The sequence below is a fragment of the Balaenoptera borealis genome (genome assembly GCF_965194805.1).
Source record: "Balaenoptera borealis genome assembly, chromosome: 11".
NCBI lineage: Eukaryota > Metazoa > Chordata > Mammalia > Artiodactyla > Balaenopteridae > Balaenoptera > Balaenoptera borealis.
The window spans coordinates 43,387,531-43,405,946 of NC_138868.1; the positions used below are offsets into that span (position 1 = coordinate 43,387,531).

The 18,416-nt window shown below is 45.9% G+C and overlaps 1 protein-coding gene across 8 annotated transcripts in view; it reads right to left on the bottom strand.

Moving 5' to 3' along the window:
• Window positions 1-326: 326 nt before the first annotated feature.
• BMAL1 (basic helix-loop-helix ARNT like 1) overlaps window positions 327-18,416 on the bottom strand; it is a 103,682-nt gene continuing 85,592 nt past the window's right edge. For 4 of the 8 annotated variants that reach the window (XM_082341533.1, XM_082341532.1, XM_082341534.1 and 1 more), the window contains 9 exons: window positions 17,192-17,341; window positions 14,476-14,722; window positions 13,048-13,154; window positions 11,506-11,656; window positions 10,608-10,696; window positions 8,952-9,075; window positions 5,927-6,020; window positions 1,732-1,834; window positions 328-971 (listed from right to left, as the gene is read on the bottom strand). In XM_082341533.1, the coding sequence (XP_082197659.1) occupies window positions 811-971; window positions 1,732-1,834; window positions 5,927-6,020; window positions 8,952-9,075; window positions 10,608-10,696; window positions 11,506-11,656; window positions 13,048-13,154; window positions 14,476-14,722; window positions 17,192-17,341 (1,226 nt within the window). In that variant the 3' untranslated portion in view covers window positions 328-810. Of the gene's footprint in view, window positions 972-1,731; window positions 1,835-5,926; window positions 6,021-8,951; window positions 9,076-10,607; window positions 10,697-11,505; window positions 11,657-13,047; window positions 13,155-14,475; window positions 14,723-17,191; window positions 17,342-18,416 lie in introns of all 8 variants that reach the window. The other 4 variants (XM_082341536.1, XM_082341538.1, XM_082341535.1 and 1 more) reach the window with 3 other exon arrangements.

The window sequence follows — 18,416 nt, forward strand, 5'->3', positions numbered from 1 at the left end:
ATCGTGATTTTGTAATTCCAGAGGATTTGCAGTTTGTGTTTAAGCAGTAACATCTTTCTTTGTTTTCACAGAAACTAAAATTACAGTATAGCGAAAATACAGTACAGCTAAACTAGTAACACAGGGAAATTATGTATGCCCTAGAATTGTTATGAAGGCCAGAAGAGCACTATAAATGCTTTTGGTGTGGCTCGTCCTTAAACACCCACCATGGAAAATCGATGATCCAGCCCTGTGGCATTTTTTTCCCTGTAGGATTTTTCTTTCTAATTATTTGAAATGTGAACAATATTTATAGAACAAGGGAAACATTTATTAAAAATATTTAACTAATACATTATACTTTAACCCATATTTATAGTAAAGGATTCTTTCTTACAAGGAAGAATAAACGGTTTTATGATACAATTAGTATAAGAAATATCCACATGGGGAACTTCTTTGTAGTGTAAAAACACCATACATCTGAAATGACCATCTGCATATAAAAGCTACCAATGATGCTTCTGTGCACAATGATTAAAAAATTCAACACAAACAGAATCCAAAATATACAATTAATGCAAGCTATCCACAGCTAGCCCAATAATCAATGATGAGGAAACACTGGAGCAGGCTTAGTTCCACTTTGTCTGAAGTTACACATAGTAAGATTGACTTGTATCAATGGCTCTGAGATGGCTTTTATGAAGACAGTACATAAAAGCTGTTCTCTCCTCTCCTTATCCAGTAAGCTTCACAGACTGTATAACTCCATCAGTAATGCACTTTGATACTGTAGCTGTCGCCAAAGCAACATGTAGTGTTTGTTTACAGCGGCCATGGCAAGTCGCTAAAGTCAACAGGACCACCGAGCCCAGCATCTGCTTCCAAGAGGCTCATTATGACAGCCATTGCTGCTTCATCATTACTGGGACTGCTTGAGCCTTGATCGTTGTCTATCATATCTATGCCTATGTGAGGGTTCTCACCTGTGCAAAGAGATAAAGACTGGTCAGTGATAATACCAAAGCATGTTTAACTTTAGTAAGCGGTTCCTAAGCACACTTTTAATAAGAACGTTATACTTAACAGTAGGGTGAGAAGGATGAGAGAGGCTGCTTTTTGGGGGTGTGTTGCCATATATATTTTTTTTTTTTTAACATCATTGGTGTTTTTCAGAGGGAAGACCCAGCTTTTTAAGAAGTACTTAAAATTCAATGAAGAGTATCAAGTATGAGTTGACCTCATTTTAATATTCTGATATAACCAGTTATAAGGAGGGAATTACTACAGAAGGAAAAAAATAGGAAGATAGAGATTAGGGAAAAAAAGATCTAGAAAGCTAAGTAGAGAAAAAGATGGGTGGGGTGGGAGAAGCAAACTCTTCATTGGCGTAATGACTTTTAATACCCTCTGAAGTGCTTCCTGATGACCCTTTTAGGCTTTATCTGAACCTGCATCGGCTCTCCCTCCGAAGAGATTATGTTCCGCACATTGGGAGAAAGCCTGTGTCCAGGCCGCTGTAGCCTCCTCTTGAGTTCCAGGGACAAACCTGGACCCCAGCGAGAACCCAACCATTAAACTCAACTTTGAAGTAAAGATTTAAACAAATTTTAAACCTTTACTTTATTCTTATCAAGTTTACCTAGAACTGGTTTGTTTTTCCAGTTCAGTTCTTAAAACTGACTTTATGCCACATGTTTTTTTGCAAGCTCTTTGCATTGGAAATGAATAAATAATGCTACTTACCAAGAATAGAGGAGCTATCAGAATATGGATAACCTGGGTTCTCCTGAGCCTGCCCTGGTAGTAGGCCACTGGAAGGAATGTCTGGAGTCCCTCCATTTAAAATCTGCAAACAAAAGTGAAGTTTTCACATCATCAGCAGTTTCAATCAGTATTTTATGCAGTGTCACCAAGAAGATGAAGCATGTTGAAAAGAGGAAGGTGGGGAGAAAAAGCTTCAAATGGCTTCAGTTTCTTATCGGATGATTTCACATCAGAGACTCTTAGGAATGGTCACAGTAAGGAAAAATCCTCTCCCCCAAACTATTCTCTTTATTGGATTCAGCCCACACAGGCAATTTAAAGGCTGAATAAAATCCTTAGAGCGTTCACATGTTTCTTTAAGGCCAAGGACTAAACATCAGTGAGCCCAGCTGGGCAGGTCCCCTGTAAGGGAGGAAAACTTATAGCAACAGATGTTGCTGAAGAAATAAAGGGCTGTTACACTGTGAAGAGACTCAGCTCTGAGGAGTCGCAAATGAACAGCAAAACACTAGAATAAATCATCACTAGTTATACCACAGGTGCCATTAGTAACCACTGGTTTAAGTTCTTAAGAGAGGTTACTGAGAAGTATTATTACCACTCCTCAGTAGCAGAACTGTCTCCCCCAACTCCCCCCCCCCCGCCCCCCCCCCCATGACTGAGTCTCATAGAAAAGCACCTTTTGAGAAGTATTTGGATGTAGGTGAGGAAACAGTTTGGTAGCAGCTGGGATTTCAGGCCCTGCCAGTAGATGGCATTACAACCTTATCTCCGCAATTCAACTTTTTGAAGAGACTCTCAAAAAGACTTTACACTCTAAAAATTATTGAGGACTCCAAAGAACTTTTGTTTATACATTTATCAATATTTACTATATGTGAAGTTAAAGCTAATACATTAAAAAGTATAATAAAACTATTACACATTAACATGAATAGCATTTTAATGAAAAAACTATTTTCAAAAATAACGAAAAGTTAGAAGTGTCATTTTACATTTTTTGCAAATCGAATATCTGGCTTAAGAGAATTTAACTGGATTCTCATTTGCTTCTCCATTCAGTCTGTTTAGGTATGTTGTTTGAAATACATATCTGAAGGAAATCTGGCCTCATAGATAGGCAGTTGGAAAAGGGAGGTGTATTTTAATAGCCTTTTCAAATAATCGTGGTATTCTTTCTTTGATATTACATCAAAACTCAGCAAGTGGAAGTTTCTTAAAGATTAGTTGCAATGTGGAGTTTGAAACCATATCAATGAAATTTTGATACTCTGTTATGTTGAAATCCATTGGTATATCTTGGAAATTAGGATGGATCTTTTTTACCTTTGCATGATTTTGAAATATCTTACATCAGTCATTTGGAAAATACTGGTTCACTGAGTTACACAGATCTTCCAAATGTTGACACACTTCATTGTACAACATTAAAACATCACCATTGTTAATATTACCTATATCAGAAATATCTTTAAGTTTTGGGAAGCAGTCAAGCTCAAAGTAGCAGATACAAGTTTTCCCCAAAATTCTAATTTTTGCTTGAAAGCTAAAATTTTATCACTGTCAGTTGTTTTCTTTGAAGTCGCAGGTTCATTCATTTTCAAGAAAATGTACACTAAATACCCAAGTCTGAAAAATCATAGTTTGCGACAGTAAAAATGGTTTCCTATGAAAAAGGTGATTGGGTTCGGTTTATAACTTAAATAGTCGCACAAGTGCTTTTCCTTGAGACAACCATCATACTTTGTGTGCAGCACAAGTGCTTTATGCACACTTCCCATTTTGTAACAGTTTTAAAAGATTTACTCAAGGATTTTATAAAATTATTTTACTGCTTTATTAAGGACATTCTTAAATGAAGCTGGCTTTTAAATTTATTATTGTGAGTATACGGTAGTGACATACAGTGACTGTCAGTACAGTTTGGTGCCACAGGCTTGATTTTTGTAAAAGCACCAGCAGTCTTACCCAACATTGCTTTTTCACTATCAGTTCACATATCAACACAGTGAGAAAAAACTGTTTAGCATTATTATGAAAATACTTTTGACCATGCAGACCCCTGAAAAGATGCCCCCTCCCTAACCCCACCAAAAGACAACAGATGACGTTTAGGGAACTGCTGCTTTATGTCACCCTGCCTTGGAACCTCTGGATGTCCAGACTCTCCTGGAACCTATGAGGCTCACTAAGCCTCCTCTTTTTATTGTATTTAGCTTGACCCTAATTAAAACAACTGGCAGGCTAAATGGCTCATTTTCAGACCTGCCAATTTTGAAAGTGACTTGGGAAGGGTTGGAAGCCTGGGGCCACCTTTACTTTTGTGGCTTTGGTACACTATTTAATGCTGTCATTTTTAACTCCATCTTGTTTAGATGCCTTTCTTATAAGGTCCTGCTGCTGATGACTCAGGATACATTCAGAATTTCTTCTCAGACCCACTTTTATAAGCCCAAAGAAAAGGAAACATTTTCCAAAAATGCCTCAAAAATACTTGGGGCTTTGTGATGCAGAGTATACTTTTAGATCTCTGGCATTTGTTGGTGTGAAAAGAATCAGAAGTCAAGAGACCTGAATTTAGTTTGAGGCCATACTTATTAAATTCTGGGCTAGTCATGTAACATTTGGTAGCCTGGATTTTGTCACCTATGAGGTTGTGAGGATAAGATGAGAGATTGTATATGAAAGTTCCCTGAGTAATATTTAAGCACTGAACTGGAGTGATGACCTTCCAAAATAGAGTAGTGGGATTCTTGGTAATACCAGGAAATCAAATGCCTAAAAGTTGAATTGAGACACAAAGAAGAGGATACCATGCTAAGGAGACGGTGGCTCCAGTAGGAAGGAAGGACCTAGCGGTGTAACAGAACAGAGCTAAGAGCTCAGCCTGTGAGCAGGGGGGAGGGGTGTGCCCAGCCCAGACTTCATCTGTCAGTACTATCTTCTGAGTCATTACCAAAGGCCAGCCACTTTCACATATATACTTTCATAATAGGACTTCATGTGCAAAGATGCTGGCTGCCCTAACCTATATTAGCTGCATTATAGAGAAATCTAAGGCTTAAAAAATTGTATAGGGCCACATAGCCAGCACATGGCAAGGCTAGGCTTCAAACCCAGGTCTGTCTTCCAACTGTGCTCTTACCCGTTAATTTATTGGCTTTCAAACCTTTTTGGGGGAAGTAAAACCTTTTTTCAAATCAACACTTTTACAGAAGATTCATGTATCAGAAGTAAAGCTGCCCTGGAAGAAGCAGGAGTCTTCCTGCCTTGTCTTCCTCATCACCTGCCCCTCGCCCCAATCCTACCTGGCAGCACCACAGCTCCTGGTAACCTGAGTCTCTGAGGAGCCCAGTTTTGAAGACCCATGTCCTGCTTTTGATACAGTTTGTGCCCTATGTAAATTACTAATATTCTTTCTCTGTGTACATGTCTTGGGAGATAGGGGAAGGAAGACTTTATGTCTCAAGATGCTGGCCTTTGCAGCATCCTAACCTATGTTAACATCAGATACTATAAATAGATTTACGATTTACAGTTAACATTGGCCTAAGCTTGTAAATTCTCTCATCAGCACTAAAGATGAAAACAGGTTATTGGTTTCTAAGACTATTTATAATATAGTCTTCTGGCCAGTTCTTCATGAGGGCTGGCGACTGATAAACTACTTGTACTCAATGCTGTCCCATCATAGGAAACCCAAGCAGATCCCTAAGTATTCTGCAACTGCAAAGGCATGACTTGCCTTCCAAAGGACTGCTGGTGGTATCACTGTTTCCAGGACCTGCACTAGACACTAACGATATTTTCTCCCTTGAAAACTCCCGGCAGAGAACTAGATAGTTTTAGGTACTCACTAACCCTTCCCTCACGGGAGCTCTTGAATTCCTCCCTCTATACAATGGACTGATAGCTCCCCAATCCTTAGAAAGATCTCTCTCTGCCTTCCCCCACTCACATGGGATAAACCCTCCAACAATGTCAGCAAGGCTCCCTGGCTCCACTGGTACGCTCTGTGCCTCCCCTAACACAGACGCAGTTACTTCAAGGAGGAGAAAAGGGCCCTACTGCTTTCAGCAGCCACAATTATATACTCCCGCTTCCAGTATTTCAGAACTTGGGCAAGAGCTCTCTGGATGAAGAAGGGCCTTAGTCTAAAAGTCATCAGCCCTACCTTCTTGCCTCCTGGAGAAGAGGCATCAGGGGGAGGTGTACTTGTGATGTTCAATGGGCTGGAGCCACAGCTGGAAGGCGATGACCCTCTTATCCTGTCAGAGAAAAGAGGAGTTAGTTACATTGCCTTTCCTTTTTTCAGTGGAGTGTGTGTGTTTTGTTGAGGGATGGGGGTGAGAAGGAGGATGAAGATCTAGAATAGGGATTGGCAAACTTTCTGTAAAGGGCTAGAGAGTGATTATTTTAGGCTCTGTAGGCCATATGGTCTCTGTCACAACTACTGAACTCTGCCGCTGTAGCTTGAAAGCAGCCATAGATGATATGCAAGTGAATGGATATAGCTGTGTTCCAATAAAACTTTATTTATAGGTGATAAGCTGGATTTATCCCATAGGCACCTGATCTAGAACACAGATCCTGGAGGCAAGCTTCTCACTGACAAAGCCCTTGGATTAGGGTTTGGATTTCAGGTTTGTGAATTTCAAGTAGCTGGACAGCTTCATTTGCTCACAAAATCCAGATCTCAGAGTTGGTGGCATTCTATCTCTGATACAGTGAACTAGAATCCACCGCAAATGACTTATTCTCTACCCTACAAACACTGCTTAGCTAGCGACTACTCAGGAAATGGAGGGTGCTGGGGTGGTTTCAGCCCCACCTAGAAAGTGGCCTTGCAGTAGTCGTCATTGTCATCTTCTAAGGCAACAGGTGATGAAAAATGGGTCCAAGCCCTCCTCAGCTAGCTTCTCAGCATAGTAGGTTTACAGAGGAAAAGACTTAGAGCTGTAAATCCACATAAACTCTTGTCAAGCTGAAGGACCTCAGCAAAGGAAGCCATGACCTGGCACCACAGCTAGAGTTTAGGGAAACTTGAATGGCAGCTGTGTGACCACCAGGCTCTTAGCACCTACATGGATGATTGCAGCTTCTGGGTCTCCCAGGGACCCCTCCACTGCCCAGCAGTCTTGGCTCTTGGCCTGTACTGCCTAATTCTGTAATTTGTGAGTAAACAAGCTGTCTCTCTCTCTCTCTCTCCCCTGGATCATAATCTTCTGAAAGGCGGGATACAACTATATACCAGGTGTTCTTCACCCACACAGATGACTACTAATTGCTTACTGAACAATTGTTGAATGTCTCCCACTTTTCCCTACCTACATCAATGGAACCACTGTTTCCCCAGCTTCCCTATCTTAGAATTGCCTTTTCGTAGTTACTTATTTCATTTTCAATATCTAGTCCTTAAATTACTGATTTCTCTTTTGGACACTACTATCACTGTAAGGTGGGCCTCATTCCTGGGTTGTGAAGCATGCTTACCTTCATCTCTTCCTATTCCAATCCGACTTCCACAATGCTTATTTTTTGTTTTTGTTTTTTGGGGTTTTTTTTTTTTGGCTGTGCCCCGCGGCATGTGGCATCTTAGTTCCCCAACCAGCGATCGAACCCACACTCCCTGCACTGGAAGCGCAGAGTCGTCACCACTGGACCGCCAGGGAAGTTCCCAACCTCCACGATGCGCATTAACACACCACTTTGAACACCTGCTCAGCATCCTACAATGCACAGGGTCTTCCAATTTTCGTCCAGTCTCGACTGTTCAACATCATTTCTTAGAATTCTTAGCAATCTCCCATCACAGCTCTGTGGTTCCTTTCTACAAAGAGGCTGCGAGGTAGATGGCCTGCTTTTTGTGTCCTGAATACCCCATCTCACGCCCATTCCAGCGTGTGCCTGTCTTTTAGAACACCCACATTCATCACAAAACCCAGCTAAGGCCAAGTTCAAACCCGTCCTCCCTTGCTTGCTTCAGCCCATGCACTCCCCCTTTTTTCTTTTATCATAAAGAAAATAGGCTTCGCAAAGATCTTAAGACCTTTGCATTCAAGGACTGTTTTATACTGTCCTTGGATGGTCTCGAGCAAGGCACAGGGTACGCCGGGACTGATCAGCACCAGACTACCAGTGCACACTGCACCCACACCTCCTTCCTGAGGTAGGTTCAAACAGCCACATCCGTCATTCCTGAAGGGCTGGAACAGGGCTGTGCTCTTCTGGAATCCCACTGGGATAAGAGCCCCCCTGTGGCCAATTAGAAAACAAGGTCGGCCTCCAGTTCTCCTGAGAGAATCAAGCCAGTGGCAGCAGGGATCCTATGATTATGTTCCATTAAGTTTGTACGCCTAAGGACCTGGTTACCACCCTCTCTATCGCCCAAATTCAAATGGACTTAGAATTACTGCTTCCCTCTCAATGACTGTTCTTAAAGACTTAGATTTAATTAACAGTTTTTGAACACTCACTACATGTCAGTTCTTGGAACTTTCCTGAGTTCTCTCACAATCCTAGGGCAATTTCGGGGAGATAGATATTGCCTCCCTTTTACGGCTTAAGTCAACAGAGTGCAAGAAGTTACATGAATCTCCTAAGCAGAGGCCTAGGACTCAACCCAGATAAACTGCTTCAGAGCTTCTTCTCTTTCATATGGAAAAGAAGTTCCGCCCAAGGGAGCTTCTATTACTAGCTGATTTGTTTGGTCTCTATTGCTAATCCTAGGCAACTTTTTGACTGGAAGAAGCTAATGTTTCGTTAAGGCCCAGATCATGGCAGTTCTCGGCTCTGCTCCTGCAGTCCTGTAATGTTAGTGTTCATCTATCTACTGGGAAGCTCCTTGGGTCATATACAAAGTAATAAGAAAGTTGAGCCTCCCAGAGTTCCATTTAGCTCTGGCCTGTTTGGGTTTAGCTTCTTTATTTAAAGGCAGGATTTCTCAGTCTCGACACTACTGACATCTTGGACTGAAAAATTCTTCCTTAGGGGCCGGGGCTTGGGAGGGCTGTCCTGTGACTGTAGAATGTTTAGCAAGCAGCCTCCCTGGTCTCTATCCACTGGATGTTTAGCAACAACCTCCCACTCAGTTGTGACAACCAAAAATGTCTCCAGACATCAACAAAACATCCCTTGGGGGGCAAAGTGCCCTGGGGGTTGAGAACACTGGTTTAAGGGAACAACTAGGTGTTACTTGCCTGTGGATTTCCATGATTTCCTCAGCAATCATTCGACCTATTTTTCCTGCCCCAGCCCTGGTTCCCCCTGGAATCCCTGGAACAGTGGGGTGGGTCCTCTTTGGGCCACCTACAACAGAGGAATCTGAGAGTGGGAAAGGGGAAAGCCGAGGGAGAAATGCTATTATGTGTTAAATTAAACCCACTTCATCCCATGATCCACTTGAAGTTCAAGCTTAGGGTTGTGCCCTGAGGGACATGAGGGCCACAGCTTGTCAGGAAAAGGCATTCCTGCAGGGAAAAGCTCAAGTTTCCTTCCAGGATCAGAGATGTTGATATTAAAGCTTCTAATTCCTCATGCACTCAACATACGCTGGCCGAAAGCCACTGGGCTGCACACCAGAGTCACAGAGATAGGTCCGCATCCCTGCCCTCAAGGAGCTCACAGTCTAATGGGGAGACACACAAGATAAACAATGGCTGGAACAAACTGCGGTAAGTTTGACAGGTCAGCAAGAGGCACCCAACTCATGCAGGGCCAGGTGCAACCTCCTGGAAGAAATTAACTCTGAGCTGAGTCTTGAGAGAGGAGCATAAAGTAGGTTGGCAGAGAGGTAAGGAGGGGAAAGCATTCCAGGCACACCGACCAGTGTATGCAAGAGCACTGAGGCAGGACACAACTTGGGAGACTACACCAAGAAACTCATTACAAATGATGATGGAGGAGTGACAGATGAAACTGAGAGGCAGGTACCAGTCAGACCATGAAGGGCCTTGGATGCCACGCTAACAGATTTGAACAGTATCCACAGGGGACAAGGAGCACCAAAGTGCTTGACACAGAAAACACAAGTTCACCGTGTGGAGAAGGAACTGCAGTGGAGGACGCGGGCGCGGAGGAGGGCAGGGAGACTAGAGTTGGGAAGTTATCTGCAGTAAGCCAAGCAACAGATGGGGAGGGTGAGGTAGCAACAGTGGGGCTGGCGAGGTGTAAAGACAGAAGGGACAGGAGTGTGTGTTTTGATATAATGGGAGAGGTAGGAGTCACGGTTTCTGGCTTAACCGACCAGACTGGGGGTGAGGGTGTGTGCAGAGAACCGATCTGGATGTGCTGAGTTATAGGTGCCTGCGGGACTCCAGGTGGCTTCGCCCAGGAGGCCGCTGGAAAGGCGGATCTGGAGCTCAGGAGTGAAACCGGAGGTAGGATTCACCGATGCAGAGGCAGGGGCTGAAGCCATGCAAGCAGAGGCCTGAGGGAGGAGGAGTCAGGTGCGGAGAGCAGCGGCCAAGGCCGAGCCGGGGGACGGCCCCGCGGGAACAGCGCACCCCGGCGCTGACAGACACCCTCTCCCACCACGGGATCCCGGCGGCCGTCACCGAGAGCGCTTCGCATCGCAGCCAGCGGCAGCCCAGCGGGAGGAGAGCACAGGCAGCAGGAGCTGCCACGTCAAGGCTTCCAGGGCCCAGGCAGCCTCAGCAAAGGCACAGACAAGTTCCCGGCATTCCAGGCTCAACAGAGAAAGCGAGATGACAGCGTCCTTAGTGATCATCCCTGCGAGGCCTCCCTTGTTCCACAGAAGATGGTGGCCGGGGACCCCAAATACCGGGGGCTCGGGGATGGTGGCCACAAGCAGCTTCTCAGGGGCAAGCCCGGGCGCCCCGGCGGCACATAGTTACCTTCTCCAGAGGGCAGCGTGCCGTCCATGCTGCGGGGGGATGCTGTGGGCTGAGGGAAGCTCGGCTCCCCGCCTTCCAGGACGTTGGCTCTGTGAACATCCCAGCAACAAGGAAACGTGAGTCAGGCCTGCTCAGAACCATGCACCTTTCACCTTGGCCAGGTGTCCGGTGTCCACTCTGGACCTGGACAGGCCACAAAACGAAGCGTCTGAGCGGCTCATAGGTCTCCTCACTGTCTGAGGACACGATGGACGGCACCCCGGCCCCTGGCCTCCCTGCCTGCCTGGCCTTCCCAGTGCAGGTGGGGCGCGGTATAGCAGAGGCGGCGGCTGCAGCAGCCCACTGCCGGCCCCAGCCCCCCGATCGGCTCCACCTACAGGTGGGGGGTTTGGACCTCATGGGGAAGGAGATGTGGGGAGCAGGCCAAAGAGGAGGGCCTTCCCTTCCCTGCTCACCCAGCAGGTGGCAGCCTTTGAGGGGGCGTCCCAGCTGCCGGGGCTCAGGCCGCCAGCCCGGTGGGCGCAGATCCTCGGCCCTCCTCAGCCGAAGCCAGTATGGGCTGGGGAGCCTTTCAAAGATGACCAAGCCTTCCCTCCATAGTGATACCAGTGGATGCCAGGCCTGCGGAACTCAAAGGCTGACTGCTTTGCCGGGTAGGAAACGCTGCTGTCTCCTGCAGCAACTCCACCAGCCGGGGCCTCAGAGGTATGAGTGCTGAAGCTCATCCCTCGTTAACCCCCTTTTGGCTTCTGCCAGTCCCGAGGCTTCACAGGATATCAGCAAGACGGCAGTAAAGGATGCAATACTGGCTGTCACCTGTACCCCCTTTTCCCAGGCAAGGGGCCCAAGGCATTTCCCTGTGAAGCAAGGGAGCTTCTGACATACGAAAAACACTTACAAAACAACGGTGTTGGTGGAGACAATGTATTCTACTTCCTTGGTCCAAGGGTTCATGAAACTGAACCACCGACTCCGTAGTGTGATGAAAGAACCATCTTTGATTTTAAACTTATAGCAATTAGTTGTAATCTTTTCTCTTGTCTGTAAAACTGAAAATACAAAGAGACCATGAGCATTATTGTTTCCTCAGACAAATGCATTGAACTAACCAAATCCGAAGTGCACTCAGGCTCCAAGGCCATCCCTCTTTAATCAGCCACGGAGCTGGCACTTCAGAGAATAGGTTGTTTCTGAGGGTCTGACTCTGAGCCTTCCAATTCGGTTGTGAACCTGTCACTGTTCTTCAGAGTGTATGAAATGAAGGCTCTGGGAATAACTGACTGCATTCTAGACATCTAACTGGAATCAGCTATGAAGTAAACACCACACAACGAGAAGGCACTGTCCAAAGGGCCCATGTTATTTCCCCATCACAAAGCCTGAAGGCAGTACAGCATTTTTAGGACATCTGGATTCAGAGAGGTCACTCACCTATGGAAACCTCATTCTTTCATGTAACAAACACGTAATGAGCATCTTTCATGTGCCAGGCACTGGAGGTAAAAGAGGAGACAGGATGTGACTCCTGCCCTCAGGAGAGGCAGAGGAGGTCAGAGTCTTGAGGGATGAATACAAGTTTGCCAAGGGGAGGGAGGGAAGAACCCAGCACTGCCCGAGGAGTGGCAGGGTCTGGTAGGGCAGGGAATGGAGAGATGGTCAGTGTGGCTGGAGCACAAGGCCTCTGCAGGCAGAGATGGGGGCGGGGGTAAAGCTGGGGAGGTGGGTCAGGGCCAGAAGGCGGAGGGTCTTTTGAACGCCTGTCAAGGGTGATTGGGCTTGAGTCTAAAGGCAGGAGAGGTTTTAAGCACGGATGTGACATTATCAGGCTCAATCTATCACAGCATAAATGGGATAGTGATGGAAGACGGACTGGGGACAGAAGCGAGTGGGAGGCCTGTTAGGAGTCCATCACAACTATCAGGTGGGTACATGGGCTGAACCAGGGTCTTGGCAGTGGAGGTGGCAGAAAGGGGCCTCTTTGGAAATGCATGTCTGAGGTGAATGAACAGTTCTGATGGAGGAAAAAGTAAAGGAGGGAGTCGATGTTGGTTTCCATCTCAGGAGGCTACATATTTGGCCATGCCATTAATCAAGAGGGAAACGTAGGAGGCGATGCAGGGTTTTGCGGAAAAGAATTAGATCCGTTTGGGCCATACGAAATCTTTTATAGGGGCCAGATAAATCCTCTGAACAAGAGATGCCTTCCGGAAATTGCCCTGGCCCAAGTATAGGAATCTGCGAGGCAATGGGGTGGGGGTTATCTGTAAGGGGCTGGATGGGGCTGCAGTAGCCTCCCCTCCTCACAGATGTCTTGGCCTGAAGACTCCTGGGCTGGGTGACTCCCACGTCACAGAGGCAAACTTCTCTGCGAGGTCACGTGGACTAGTCTAGAAGCAGGGGGGCACTTTAAACTTAGGACCTGTCGTACAGCCCAGCTTACCTTGCCTATGACATTCTGCGAGATGTCCTATGTCATCTTGGTGAAAATATTCATAACATGAGGTGCCTAGAAGTTCTTGTGGTAAATATGCCAAAATAGCTGTTGCCCTAAAAGGGAATTTTTTAAAAAAAAAAAGAAAAAGCCATTCAGACAATTAACAGCATGTCTGCACCGGCTGAATCCTGCTACAGCCAGTGAAAACAAGGTCAAAGCTGGGTGGGTTCAGAGGGCTTATTACATGGGTTTTGCTTTTTGGTTTTTTTCTCATGAAACTGACTTTAATCAGGGCTATAAAAACAGAGGGAAAGAAAGCAAAGAATCCTTTCAAAGGGGCTGTTAGCACAAGATATCAAATTTTAGGAGGTTTAGAAGTAGTAACTGTATTAGATAAAAATGTGGTAGAACTCTAAACTCCAGGGCAAAGCTTCTCCAATTTACCGGCTGCTTTTTACCAGGATGACCAAACACCAGAAGCTCCAGCAGCAGGGCCCACAAGGACCTTGAGAGGTGGCTGCCTCCTTTTCCAGTATTTAGTGACTGTATCTAATAGCCAGAAAAATTACTACCCTGTGAATACTCTTGAGGAGGCAGCAGAGAACAGTGGAAATTTGGGGACATCTGGGTTCTTAGCCCTGGTCCACTGCCAATGAGTTGTGAATTCTGGAGAAGGCCAGGCTTCAGGCTGAGCCTCAGTTCAACCACCATAAAAAATGAGACTGGACTAGATCAGTGTTGTCCAGCAGAACTTTCTGCAAAGATAGAAATGTTCCTCTACCTATGTGAGAATAGAATCTAAAAAAGAGTGGATATATGTATATGTATAACTGATTCACTTTGCTGTACTGCAGAAACTAACACAACATTGTAAATCAACTATACTCCAATAAAAATTAATTTAAAAAAAAAAGAAATGTTCTGCACAGGTACCATTAGCCACATGCGGCTGCTCAGTACTTGAAATGTAGCTAGTGAGCCTGAGGAATTGAATTTTTAATTTAATTTAATTTAAATTAATTAAATTAAAATTAAATTGCCGTATGGGGTTACTATAGCAGATGACTGACTGTATTGACAGCTCAGGACTAGATAATCTTTTCCGAGTCCCACAAGCCAGAATTTCAATCACAGTAATTAATGGTCCTGGAACCTTCCATGGATTCAGATAGCATACTGTGCCTACTATTTCTCTTTCAGCCATGGACATCAAACCACCCCCACTTCACTGTCTCTACATGCCAACGAATGACATGGAGAAAAACCTCTGTATTTATGATGATAACCCACTGGGTCTCATTTTTCAGCAGATACGCCCATCACTTCCTTCTCTCTATCCCTGAGAAAGACAGCCGATGGCCCAGTCTTCTCTGCTTTACTCAGGGTTGAAAATCCTCTACCACCATTGTTCAAGGGTAATGTGCAGACTCTTACCTCTGGTCTACAAAAACAAACTTCCCATCTATTGCATGCCGAGAGACATATTCCATAGATTTCACCCTGATTTCCCCGTTCGCCGGTTGTGGAACCATGTGAGAGTGCAGTCGTCCGATGGCGACAAGGCAGCTGAGATTACACCCCTCGTTGTCTGGTTCGTTGTCTTCGTCCAGCCCCATTTTTGTGGGCGGCCAACTTTTCAAATAGCCTGTGCTGTGGATTGTGCAGAAGCTTTTTCGATCTGCTAGAAAGCAAAGTCCACGGTCAATGTCAGTGTGGCTTTGGGGCCTGGAGGCACAGGCAGCCTAGTCGGGGGATGTAGGTAGGGAGTCAAAATATAAAAACCAAAGCCTTACTGTCCAGAAGTTAGCATCTAGTGAGAGAGAAGACAGAAAAAAGAGGTATCATCCAGTGTCATATACGCCTTGTAGAGCTGGTTACAGCAAAAGGGCATCACATGCACCAAGGAAGCAGTAGCTAAATCTCCCTGGGGAGAAGAAGGCCGCCCCGAAGAACTATGAAGGAGGTGGATCAAGAAGGATGAACGCTGGGTAACGGACCAGAATCTGTAAAGGTTTGAGAACATACAAAGGCACAAAGAGGTATCCTGTACAGGAAACAGCAAAGAGCTCCGTGTGGTTGAAGGGAAAGGGAGGCGTTGGGGGTAGAGTTGGAAAGGCAGGTTGGGAGCGTATCGTCAGAGCCTTGGATTATTGGCTCACAAATGTGTTAACCTTTTTCAGATAGGAAATGGAGAGCTTCTGAAGGTATTTAAGTGGGGAAACAGCAAAATCACATCGTGATTTGGATGTTCTAGGAGCAGAGTGATGGGTGTGCTGGAAGACATGCAAGAGATGCTGAGGACTGTACCATGGCAGTGCCATGAAGATGAGGCAGGGGAGGACACAGGAGAAATTTCTGAGCCTGAACTGTTGGGATTTGGTATGAGTATCAAAAGATTTGGTATGAAAAAAGAAAATAAAGATGACTCCAACTTTTTCAGATTGAGTGGTTAGCTGGTATTACACAATTCATTGACTCAGGGCAGAGAATACAGAGCAAGTTTTAGAGGAGAGGGAGAAAAGATTTCAATTTGGGACACATTAAGTGTGGAGCACCTGTGGATTCCAACAGTAAACACTTCCTTATGGAATAGTTTACCAAGCATCGGGTCTGTGCTCGTTACTGGGAAACAGTGGAAAACAAATCAGACCTGCCTTTGTGGAATTCACAGGCTAATGGGGGAGAGATATTTTAAACAAATAATCACAAATAACTACATAACTGCAACTGTAAGCAAGTGTTACAAAGAAACGCTGCAGGGTGCTACAAGCAGACATAAGGCAGCCTGAGGGAGGGAGTGAGTGACAGACATTGAGGTCCACTCTAAAGGACGAGCTCGAGTGAGTCAGGGAGGGGAGCTGGTGGCGAGAGAGGGGCATTCCCGTCAGAGGTGACAGAGCGTACGGAGACTTTGCGTAGAAAGGGTGTGGAGGCATCGAAAGGAGGTCAGCAAGTCTCAAACGTATGGCGTAGTGTCGGGGGGTGGTCTGCAAAGTCACATGAAGGATTTTAAACTTTTCTTCAAGAGCAACGGGAACCACTGAAGGGTTTGAAACAGGGGACTGATACGAAGATTTGCTTTTTTTTTTTTTCTTCTATTTTTTGGCCACGCGGCATGCGGGATCTTAGTTCCCCAACCAGGGATCGAACCTGCACCCCCTGCAATGGAAGCGTGGCATCTTAACCACTGGACAGCCAGAGAAGCCCCAAGATTTGCTTTTAGAAAGGTCACTCTGGCCACGCGAGGGGCTGCAAAGCGTGAGGAGCCGACTTCAGCAGGCCTGTGCGATCCAGGGCAGCCTCAATCCAGGGACAGTAACAGTAAACACGGAGACGGAGCAACATACTTCAGGTAACTTCTGCAGGGGCAACTCGTGGCAGCAAGACCTTATAACTGACTAGATCAGGAGGGAGGGAAAGGGGGTGAGGGTGTCCCCCAGGCTTCTAGCGTGCACAACTTGATGGACAGTAGTGCCATTTACCTTCGAGGGGAAGCTCAGGTGGTTACTTCTACATATATCACGTTTGAGATGCCCTTGAGATGCCCAAGCAGGTAGATTAAATAAGCAGTTAATTTACAAATCTGGAGTTCAAAAGAGAAGTGCAGGCTAGACATATGAACTTGGAAGTCAGTGGCATACAAATGTCATTGAAAGCTAAGGGGGCGGATGACATTACCTATGGAGGAGTATACATCTACTCTTAAGAGAAGAAGGCCGGGGACAGAAGAGGAGGAAGCAACAAAAGGAGCCCGGAAGAAAGCCCGGACGGGGATAGGACAGGAAGAAGAAACACTTCACAATGGAAGAAAAATGAAAGGTGTCCACTGCACGTAGCCACCTGCAGGCACTGGTGAACTTAGAATAATTCTGGTGGGCTCGTGGGTGCTGGGGAAGCAGGGGGCTGTGACTTAGAGTATTCTTTCCCAGCCACAGGAAAACAAACAGGACTTAAGCAGAGGAAGCCTTCCCACAGATCTCTGTCATCGTGACACCATCAGGGCTTTCCAGCTCCCCCCTGCTCCCCAGACGCCCCCACTGAAGGGGGGCTAGTGAGGTCCTGGCTGCAATCCTGGGACCCGCTGCTCTGAGCCCACCCCCTGCTGAGCGCTCCACCTGTGATAGGATTTAAAGAACTGTTAAGTGGTTACCTTTTTTCTTTGAGCAGGTGGAGGGGAAATCCTTGTCTTCAACCTTTACGGAAGGCCTGTTACACTTCATCCTACAGAAGAAAGAACGCCGTGCTCCAGAACATAATCGAGATGGCCCAGGGGTTATATCTGTTTTAACTGGAAGTCCAGCTGCAAATCAATACACAAAATGTGATAAACTGAGGGTAGTGTTGTCTGTCAAGAGGGGGAGTGTGCCCTTGAAGAAAGTCTTTTCTTTCCTGCCTCCCTGTTCTGTAACAATGACGTGACAATAACCCTTCTCCTCAGTCTAGGCCTTAACAGATGCTATGTGGACAGGGGCGCTGTCAACCCGGAATGCTTACAGATCACGAAGAATGCAGCGACCGATGAATGGACTAGGTGCTCCAGGGAATAAAGAAATACACACAGGGCTCCCGTCCAGCAGGAGTGGACAGCTGAGAAGGGGAAATGGAAGTTCACCAGGAAAAGACTAATGATAACACAACGTGACGTATGAGTGATCAGTGCCAAGTAAATGGCAGAAAAAATCGGTGTTTCCCAGAGGCGGAAGCATGTGGGCTGGGACTTGGAGGATGGGCAAGACCTGGATACTGGAATGGAAAGGAGGCAGCAGGACTGCCTTAAGTTCTCAACCTTGGCTGGACGCCAGAACCCCCGGATGCTTCATCAACCTGCAGATTCTGGGACCCCATTCTAGATCTGTGCTTCCCAGTGCGGTAGCCACTAGCTACACACAGCTATTGAGAACTTGAAATTGGAGGTGTGCTGTATGTGTGAATAAAAATAGGATTTCAAAGACTTAGTACCAAAAAAAATGTAAAAGACTTCATTTTGGATTTAGTGTTAAATAAAATACAGTATTAAAGATAATTCTGCATTTATTATCAGTTTTTTAAACGTAGCTACCAGAAAATTTTAAATCATATAAATTTCACATATAAATTGGCTCCTATCTGTGGTCTGAATTATGGTTCTGGACCGACTGAATTAGAATCTCTGGAGAAAAAGCATGACTGTGATCCTGACAGAAACATGGGCTACTTGTCGGTGCAGAAGCCGAGGCTGCAGATCACGTCTGCGGGGAACAAGCGCCCACTGCCCGCCGCAGGAGCAGCCATCACAGGAATGGCTACTGCCGGGGGCTCCTCCTGGGTCTCCCTGCTCTCACCTACCTCCCGCACTGCTGCCTCAGTGATCCTCCCCGAATGCCAATCCGAGCCTG